This window comes from Olea europaea, unplaced genomic scaffold (genome assembly GCF_002742605.1).
Source record: "Olea europaea var. sylvestris unplaced genomic scaffold, O_europaea_v1 scaffold2036, whole genome shotgun sequence".
NCBI classification, from domain to species: Eukaryota; Viridiplantae; Streptophyta; class Magnoliopsida; order Lamiales; family Oleaceae; genus Olea; species Olea europaea.
The window spans coordinates 1-10,485 of record NW_019238261.1 but is presented as its reverse complement, the minus strand read 5'-3'; the positions used below and the strand labels follow the sequence as shown (position 1 = coordinate 10,485).

General features: G+C 33.9%; 1 protein-coding gene across 1 annotated transcript; it reads left to right on the top strand.

Moving 5' to 3' along the window:
* Nucleotides 1-5,115: 5,115 nt before the first annotated feature.
* On the top strand, nucleotides 5,116-10,482 carry LOC111379799 (ERBB-3 BINDING PROTEIN 1; the record flags this gene model as incomplete). Its single annotated transcript, XM_023003237.1, has 8 exons — nucleotides 5,116-5,224; nucleotides 5,392-5,506; nucleotides 5,733-5,817; nucleotides 5,986-6,135; nucleotides 6,258-6,411; nucleotides 9,921-10,136; nucleotides 10,225-10,361; nucleotides 10,464-10,482. Coding segments are annotated over exons 2-8 (852 nt in total), but the record flags the coding sequence as incomplete, so codon positions are not given.
* Between the last annotated feature and the right edge of the window lie 3 nt (nucleotides 10,483-10,485).

The following is a 10,485-nucleotide window of genomic DNA, read 5'->3' as shown; positions in this document are numbered from 1 at the left end:
GACTTGTGATTTCACCAACGCGATATCTACAATCTATGCCAATTCTTCTGTTATTTGTTACGTAATTAATAATTTTGACTTTCTTAAGTTAGGAGGCCCGATCCTTTAAGGTCGATGCGGTGAAAATAAAGCGAAATATAGGAGAAACCAACAGAACAACATAGATGCCATTAAATGTCACTTGTGTCGTTCTGTCGATAAACAAGAGTATGAGTTGTCACACGCCTTCCAGACCTCGATATTCCATAATTTGAACTCATGTAATTTGCGAAATGGACATGCCGCTCACATAATTTGAAAGATACTCTCATTGCTTGGACAACATGAAAAATGAGAACAACACTAGTGATGTTACTGTTATGAAAACAGCACAAGTGTCGTTACTTATGTAAACACGATACGAATAATTGATAACTTGTATATTTAAAAATAAATTGTTACTAGATCAATGATATTTAATATCTAAACATCATTTCTATATTTTTTAGGTAAAATACTCGAAATGGTACCGTGATATTTTGTTATAACAAAAAATAAATATCTATCATTATGACTTCATCGATTCAAGTATATATTAAAATAATATGAAAATAGTTACAATATTTAAATTATCAAAGTAACCACAATATATTATCAATAAGAGACAGATCATAACAGATAATGGTTGTACTGTCACTTTACATGGAGGATAACGACTGTAGTGTCGTTCTACACTACAGATAACGACTGGACTGTCGTTTCCAATCGTTATCGTCCAATAGTTGCGGACGATACAAATATACACCAAATGAGAAAATAAAATCAATTAAAATATCATTTTATACTATATTAAACAATAAAAGTACCAATGTAAATGAGATTTCTAAAAATACCTTTCTTTTTTCTTTAAATATAGTGGAAATCTCAATGTAGATAATATAGATAATAAAATTCTTGTTCAAATACTCACAATGTTGGAGAAGATAGAAGAAAAATACAATGAATATCAAGATTTTAGGGAAGAAATCACAGGGAAAACAGGTTAATGCATTTTGTAGATGAATTGAGGGATTTAATTAGATTGAAAGGGGTATTTGGGTATTTTCCATGATGAGGGTATTTTAGATATTTGACATTATTTGTTTATTGTATTTTATAAATGAAGGTCATTTGACCAAGAAACATTGAAGGAAGGTTATTTTATCAAAATCATTGTTTGACTAGGCTTTTTTATCAAATCCCCCTTTAAATTTTGGTTCAACTATTTCGTCATAGTTGTTTTTCCTTTTAACAGACACATCATTTAAGTGCGACATACCGGGTTACATAAATCAAGTTACCATTTATTTACTAAAACCAAGTGAGTTAACAAAGTTTTGACCTGATTCAACTTTGGTTGTCAAATGAGTCACTGGTATTGGTTTGACTGGTCTTGATATGTCAGGTTTTTTAGGGGTATATCTGTGTTGGGAAACAACGGGGAGGTAAGTATGGCACGATATGAAGTATTGGTCGCACAAGTAAGAACAAAATTGAAAACAAGAAGAAAGATTGGTAGAGGAACCGAGTAACTTTATTATTGATAACTAATGGAAAGAAAAAGACAATATTAGCAATTTCTGAAATTTTTAACTAAATTGAATGTAGAGTCTACTATATATAGGAGACGTTCCAAACCCTAGAAACTAAGTTGAAGATGAATAGGAATCCAAAATGCATTAAAACGCAAAAAGTCGGAATACATCATCGCTCAAGCAGAGCGACAGGGGGACGAAAAGAGGGAGAAAATTCACAGTCCATAATTTTGATCTATCCATGACCGCTTCATCTAGGACTCCAATGCCCACTAGAATTTGGGTCATATTCAACAACCTAGAGTAAGATTTAAACTCTCAGCTAGAAAAAGGGATGATAAGGGATGATACTAACAAAATAAAAACTGTTAGTAATATACTGTAAATTGAAACAGTGGCAAAATAATTAAGATAATTAAGATTTTCCGTTGTTGTATACAGTGGTGGAGCCAGCACCCAGCGAGCCACGACAGCAGCCCGTGCTGGATCCTCTTTAGCTCAGATGAATTCGTAGATCCGCCACTAGTATTCCTCAATTCCAAACTCCCTATCTCGTGCTCAATCATCTAGCACCTTTGGTGATTGTTAAGGGGATTCTGATTGTGTTGACAATAGCAGAAGCTGCCAATCCCAATGGAAGGGACAACAAAATGAATAAAACACCAAGCAGAAGCATGTTTGTCATCAACATTAAGCTGACATATAGGCCAAAAATGTGACCTTTGTTGTACTATACATGCCAAAATTAACCAAGTATGCATGTCCGCAATAACAAGTATTTTATTATGAGATCTCTATCCTCAGGGCCATTTAGTTAGGGTTCTACTTGCTGTACACTCTTTTATACAGTAAGTTGTACACCCCTCTCACATAAGTGGGAGTCCCACGAAAAACATAGGGCCCCCTCATGTGAGAGGAGTGTAAGCTTGTACAGCAAAAATTATTGTACAAGTAGATTTACTCATTTAGCTAAGTTGAGAAGTCCTATGCTAAGCTTCCACATGTAATTCTAACTGAAATTATTTTCAACTTCAGCTGCTTCTCATGGCCGGTGCTCTATTGTACACTAGTCTCTTCTAGTGCATATTGTCCTAACATTATGTCTACATAAAGGATCTTAGATGTACAAGTGTAAGTTTCCTCTAAAACATAATTCTAATCACACAAAGTACTTTTAAAAAATTATTCAAATATGTTCAAAAATTACCTTCTTAATTTCAAAAATAAATTATAACCTATGTTGCACAAATACGGACATGTTTGTCCGGCACGACACGTGTCAGGTACGAGGACACTTGATTTTTTTTAAAAAATTGACCCGATATGTCGTTGACACATTGATTAAATTATTTAAAAATTTTCATCTATATAGTATAAATTTACTTTTATACTCAATATTAATTTCACTTGTTGATATATTTTAAATATGAGTATATATTTATAATTTATTAATAATTTTGAGTTAAAAATATATAATATTTCAAAGAAAAATAATCATGGTAGGGTGTCTGAGAATTGTCGGTATTCGACACGTGTTGGACACAAATACGGACACGCTACCCTAATTGAAATGTCCGTGTTACAGTGCTTTTAACTTTCAAAAGTGCCGACGGGCCCTTCTTCTTCATTATAATAAAAACGTGCAAGGACAGATAAAAGTAACTCTCACACTTTTGAGTCACTATAAATCTATATTTTATGATTAAATTTAGCTTTTGTAAGTAAGAAATATGGCTTAATCAATAATATCTAGCTTTAAGGTAAAATAAGAATTGGCACGAGCCCTCTCAATAACGGCAACTTGGTCCTAGTCGAACTCAGGCACATTGTCCCAACTGATAATTGTTAAAATTTTAAGTACTAGGGAGTTAGCTTGCCAAATTATGTTCGCGGCCAATGTATTAATACCACATCATATTGATCGGAACAATCGATCAAAGAAGAAAAGAGCAATGGGTTGTATCTTTCTCGATTTACTCTCTCGTAACAAAGTTTGACATTCGCCACATAAGTGTGGGTGTATTATATGCCCTGACTTAGCTTATTTCTTTAAATTCCTTTGTGGTATTTAATTTCTGAAAATCTCTCATAGGAGTTATGAAAAATTGTAAGCTTGGTCATTTGTTCATCGAGCTTGATACTCATTTGTCTCGGTGTATCTCCACCTCAAGAGACGCTATATATATTTATATTTTATGAAAATATTCACTGATTTTAAAATTTGGATTAAATGGAGTCCTAAGTAACTCTACCAGGCATTATTTGGTAAATGGAAATTGACTTAAGTAATAAAATATAAAATTTGTATGTTTGGAGATAATACTGAATTGGATCGAACTTTAATAATATTTTAATTTTCTTTCTTCTTAAATATTGTTCGTATTATTCAATTCCAGATATTTTTATTTCTCGCATTTGCAGATAAAGATTTCATTTATCAACTCAAATATGAGTGCTTGCTCAAGTGCAACTTATCCTCGTGGACATCATATAACAACAAGGATGATTCATTATGTTAAATCCAAAACAAATTATACTAATCAATGCCTTTGTTGTGCTTACTCTTCATAATTTTTTTAGGATAAAAATTTTGATATTGCGAGTAAAGTGGATGATTTGTTGAGTTATTCAACAACGTTTTTTTTTTGAGCAAAGAGGTCCGAGCATTCTAAGAATGTTTTGTGTTGCATGCCTCCAAGGTTGCACACAAGTAGAAGCGGAAAATGGTAAAATGAGTATAACGGTCTTAACATGAACCATCCACACCAATTGAAAAGTTAGAAGGTTGATTATTTTAACCTTGAACACTTGGGGATCTATTTGCTCTATTTTGCATAGATTGGAGAGCACAACTATAATTTTTATTTACAAAATAAGTTACATTTCATAATTTCCATTCCTATAAGAATTATATAAATTTGTGATGGTATTTTATTTAACTAAAAGGAATATTTCAATCTAAACAAAAAATATTGAAAACAATAATAAATGAAAAATGATAGCTTAAGATCCTGTTTGAGCCTCATTTTTACCATATTAAAATGAAAAGTATGACCGTTATATATCACATCAAATCACAATTTTTGAATTTCTATCTTTTGTGTGGGGCCCATAACGGCTCTATTTTTCATTTCTATTCTGCAAATAATGTGGTTCAAATGGGCTCTAAATAAAAACTATTGCTTAATATAATATTTTAGTAAAATGAAAAATATAAAATTAGCCCTCGTTTAGTTTTGATTTTTCAAGCAAAAAAAATTTAATATTTTGATCGTTACTTGATATGGTTAGCCATCATTTTTTACTTCTTCACTCATAAATGAGACCCATTTTTTCCCTCTAACGATCAAAAAAATGATTTTAAGAATCAGTACCAATCAAGCCTTTAATAAGTGTAGCAATGAATCAGATTGCTTGTCATCTCTGATTGGCCAACTTGTGAGAGCTCAATTCATAAGTAGCACGAGCCTGAATATAATAGGTCCAAGGGCAAGCCAAGCTCGATTTTCAACTTGGCTAGCCGAGCTCGAAGTCCTGGACCTGGGGCTTAAGGGGTGGGTGTGTGGGCTCGCCCAAGAAGCCGACCCTAAAAAAAAATGTAAATACGAGGGCTAAAAAATTTCTGTAAAATTTGTCGGCTTGTTAAATCCAACCATCTGAACTGAGCTTGGGTAACTGACTGACGCCAACATACCTTACTGCTAACCCTAAATCCTCACTAAAAAATTCTGCAATTTCCTTTTGGGTTTTTCATACAATTTCTCTTTCCCTTAATTCTTAATTCATTTCTGCATATTTTTTTTTTCAATTTAACAAATTAGCTTCAATTTATTGTTAGTATTACTGTTGAAGATTGAAAACGATGTCGGATGAGGACAGAGAGGAGAGGGAGCTGGATCTCACCTCTCCTGAAGTCGTTACCAAATATAAATCCGCCGCCGAAATTGTTAACAGTTAGTCCTCTGCCCTCTTCCGCTGTCTGTGTATGCAGGTGTGGCGCTTTGTGTGTTGAAATGTGCGTGGCTTAGAATTTTGGGTATAAGCTCATAGGGCTTTGGAAAGATTGATGTTTTTGTGTTTTTGGTTCGCCGTTGAATCATGAATGTATTGGGTTCAAGTTTTTTGTTCTTTTTATAATCTGGTTTTGGATGATTTTGCAAACTTTGTGATTTTATGCAGAGGCATTGCAGTTAGTGTTGTCAGAATGCAAGCCCAAGGCTAAAATAGTTGACATTTGTGAGAAAGGGGATGCTTTTACCAGAGAGTAAGCTATTTGCTTTACATAATTTGTGATGAAATATATATTAAATACTTTATGTCAATATATAGGCATAAGTTTGATGTATATGTCATTCAGAAGTGCTCTAGAAATTATTTATGTTAAATGTGTCATATATACTTAAGTAATTGCATGATGCAATTGGTTATTCAGGCAATCAGGGAATATGTACAAGAATGCGAAGAAGAAGATCGAAAGGGGTGTGGCATTCCCCACTTGCATTTCAGTGAACAATACAGTCTGCCATTTTTCACCATTAGCCAGTGACGAGACTGTGTTGGAAGAGGGTGATATGTTGAAAATGTAAGCTTTCTTCAATCCCACGTATCGTGCTTGCGCACTCATTTGATATTGTATTTTGCTTTCGATGTATAGTAGCAAAACAGTAATAATGCAAGTGAATGACTGTTTCTGTGTAAATGCAGTGACATGGGTTGTCACATAGATGGGTTTATTGCCGTAGTAGCACACACCCATGTTCTGCAGCAAGGACCGGTGACTGGCAGAACAGCTGATGTCATTGCTGCTGCAAATACAGCTGCTGAGGTTGCTTTGAGGCTCGTGAGGCCAGGAAAAAAGGTTGTTCCTTCTGAGTTTTTCTTTATTTATTATAAGCGATCTTGTCTTGTCTCTTGCACATAAATTGTATGTTCCCGAGTTTAAGGAATTGGAAGTTTAATTTGTTCTCACACGTGTTATAAGTTTGTCTGCTTATTCTCAACTATAGTAATAGCAAATATTAACTTCAAGTTGTTTTGTCTATTTGTTTGAGTAATATGTTCACTTCTTTCCTTTTCTTTTGGGTGAATATTTGTTTAAATTTTGCCTCGTCCTTTTTTATAGTTTCTTCTGAATAGATTTGGTTATTAATGTGATGTTATATACTCCATCCTCGTTTTAACTGCATGAACATTTTGTTTTCTTTCAAATGTGTATATATTACCATTTCCTAATGTGGTTTTCCGTTCTCATAGTTGCTTGAAAATTAATTTTACAAATGAGAATTTTGTCAAATGGTTCCATAGCACAATTATACTTTTGGTCCATCTTATTTTATTTTATTTTGGAAGTCGTATAATTCGGAGGCATGAAATGTCAATTCCTGTCTGCTATTTGTGATATGAAAGTAAAGATATTTTTCTCTATCAATTCTTTGTTTTTTGGATCAAGGTGTGTTACAGGTGTATCTCATCCGGTAGCTGATCCTTCTACGCCTAAATATGAGTGTTCTGTAAAAGCTATGGATTTACATCCAGGTGAAACCATTGTCGTAGTTACTCTGATAGGGGACATCATCTGATGGCTACTAACTACTAAGTCAGTTCATAACTACTGCACAAATTGTTTAGTGTTTAAGCATTTAGTATTGTACTTAAGGTGAGCCAGGTGTAGTTGTAGAGTAGATGGTGACACATAAATGAGAATAGAAAGAGCTAAGAAGGCAACTTTTTGGAGACAATTTGTTCCTTGTTGGTCTCTTCTTTTCCCTGTTGCCTATAACAAAGTTGGCCTGCCAGAATATTCTGGCTTGGTGAAGTACTAATGGTACTGGCCAACTCAAATAAGTCACAGCATTAATTTAGTAGTTTGAAATCCTTCATAACAGTGGGTATATCAGTCTATCGATTTTCTTTAGTTGGTTAAAAGTTGAAACAAATGAGTTTTGCTGACCTGCCATCACGTGAAACTTTTTTAACCCTTATCTCATTACCTTTTTTCTGTGACTGTGAATAGGCTCAATTACAGTTATAGATGGTATGATATTTATGTGGTTTCTTTAGTGTTCCTTGTTTATTTTTTGCCTGTAAATGAGAATCCTCCTTATTCTACAGCAAAATAATAAGATTTTTTTTTTAAAATTTTTAAAAATGAAATTTCTCTTTGCCCCCTCATGTGCCCAACTTTGAAATTTAGCTAGACAGTTGATGGGCTTCTAGATGATGAATATTATTCAAAAGCTATAGGCATGGTTTAAAAAGGAAGTCGCCTCGCAAGCAATCTGCCTTGCGGAGCTACTTTCACTACATCTTTTGGGAGGCACATGCCACAATGTCAAGGCACGTGTTCCTATAATTGGGTATTGAAAGCATGGAATGTTGTCTTGCAAGTGGGCCCATCACCTAATTCTAATTTCCGCGCACTGTAAAAGAACTAGTGTTATAAGCAAGTTAACACTCTACCCAATATAGACAGAATTAAAAAATCAAAAAACTTCTGCAATTCTTCTCTCCATGCCTGCCCCAGCCACCAATTTTCAAGACAGTAAAAGCAAAAAAAAAAAAAAAAAAAACAGCAGCTTCAGTATTAAAAAAAATGGATTTTTTTTTCTGATTTTTACTTCTTTTTGCTTCTCTTTCTTTCTTTTTATTTCTTTCAGTCTTACCCTTTCGTTAATGCCTTCATCTGCTTCTTAAGTTCATATGTTTTTTTTTAGAAGAATGATATCAATAGTCAGTTGGGCCTTTTAATTTTCTTTAATAATGCGTGTGTTATGTAATTGACACCTTTTGTAGCTGAAGATTACCTTAACCTCCTCTTTAAAAAACGAGAAGATTATTTTTGTATTTTTATTTTATTTTTTGACCTAATTTTTTGGTTTGTGGTGAGGTTCGTGCCTCAAGGCTTACGTTTTGCCTCACAAAAAAATGCCTTAATACTCATTTGCGCCTTTTTAAACATTGTCTATGGGCAATGTCTTAAAAGGTTGAATCGGGTAACGAGACATTTTTCCTTTGTGGTTAAGCCTTCACAAATCAAAAATTTAAGTGTCAATTTTTAAAATAATAATAATAATAATAATAATAATAATAATTACAAAAATAAGCTTTGTAATGACCTTGAACAATCTTGACAATCTCAAGAAGAGAGAAGAATTGCAGGAGTCTTTTGCTTGAGTTGCTGTTTTTTTTGCTTTTGAAGAAGCTGTTGTTTTTTAGCTGTTGATTGTCTTGTGAATTGGGTGGCTATTGCAGGTGTTAATAGAGAATTACTGAAAAAAATTTCTCGTTTGTCTGTGTTTATTTATTATGATACTAATTCTTTAATAGGTGGTGGACATTAGAATTAGGTCAAACATTAATAAAGAGTTGGTGGACCCCTTACAAGTTACAAGAAGAGTTTATTGAATATATAATGTGATTATTAGCGCCTTGTTTGTCTGTCTCGCGTGCCTTCCAGAACCTCTCTAAAATTAGCGCCTCAAGGCAGATTGCTTGCACCCAGATTTGGGGTGCACGTCGCTAACACCTTTTAAAACCATGGCAATGGGATTACATTCCGCGTGAAGCTGTTGTCTTCCGTTAGTTTGATGGTGCAATCTTAAATGCCTGTCTTACTTTGACGAGTTTATGTGAATTTTAAATCTTTTACTCGTGAAGTGGCTTGTTTGTTTTAATTAATGTAAACTCTGAAATTTTGCTTTCATATCTAGTTTAGGTAAATATATTATAGTTTTAATTTCTCTAATGAGCATTTGCAAAGAGCTAAAAGCTGTCATTTCCTTCAGTTGTTTTAGCAACAATCTCCCTTTCGTTTGATGACACATTTCTTGTCTGTAGACTCTGTACGAATTGTTTACTTATTGTTGCAATAATGACATATTATTAGTGATCCTCCGAAGGACGGTAAGACGGCATAGGATAATCATTTATAAATCAGGTTTCCTTTCAACTGCATTATATATAGGTCAAAACATCATCTCCGTGGTCCCAACCAAGGAAAAATTACGTAAGGGGAAAAAGGGACTCTAGTAAGTAATAACTACCCTTCCAAAAATTGATCCACTTTGCGAGGTCACCAAGTCCTTGGTCTTTATTAAATTTTTTTAGTGGCACTTTTTTGAAGTTATTCACATTTTGAATCAACAATTCATCAATGGGAAAGTAGCGTTATTAAGTAAGAAAACTTGAGAACGCGTTCTTAAGTAAGAAAATTTGGGAACTAACAATATGTATTTGCAAGCAAAGTGTTAAAAGAAAATTTATCATGTTTAAATTGCTCCTCGTTGATACCATGTTGATTGTGATGTGTATATTGAATTGCTCAACCACATGTCACTTCTGCTCATTTTATTTTTACTTTTACGGCAGAACAAGGATGTCACTGATGCAATTCAAAAAGTTGCTGCTGCTTATGACTGCAAGATTGTTGAAGGGGTTCTCAGTCATCAAATGAAACGATTCGTGATAGATGGGAACAAGGTTGTATTGAGTGTCTCTAGCCCGGAGACAAGAGTTGACGAAGCTGAATTTGAGGAAAACGAGGTTTATTCTATTGATATAGTTACAAGCACTGGCGAAGGCAAGGTAATCATCTTGCTTGGATGCTTATATGAGCAATATATTCCTTTGGTATTCTGTTAGCCCTGACATTTCCTACGTACCAAACTTGCAGCCTAAGTTGTTGGATGAGAAACAGACTACCATATATAAAAGAGCAGTTGACAGGAATTACCACCTGAAGATGAAAGCATCTCGATTCATATTTAGCGAGATAAGTGAGAAATTCCGGATTATGCCATTTACTGCTAGGTTAGTTTATCCTACAATTTCATATGCGGATTTCAAATATGTGCTTTTCTACTTGTCCTCTCTTCTTTAGCTAAGATAACAATCAGGATGAATGAATAACAGGGCTTTGGAAGAGAAGCGTGCT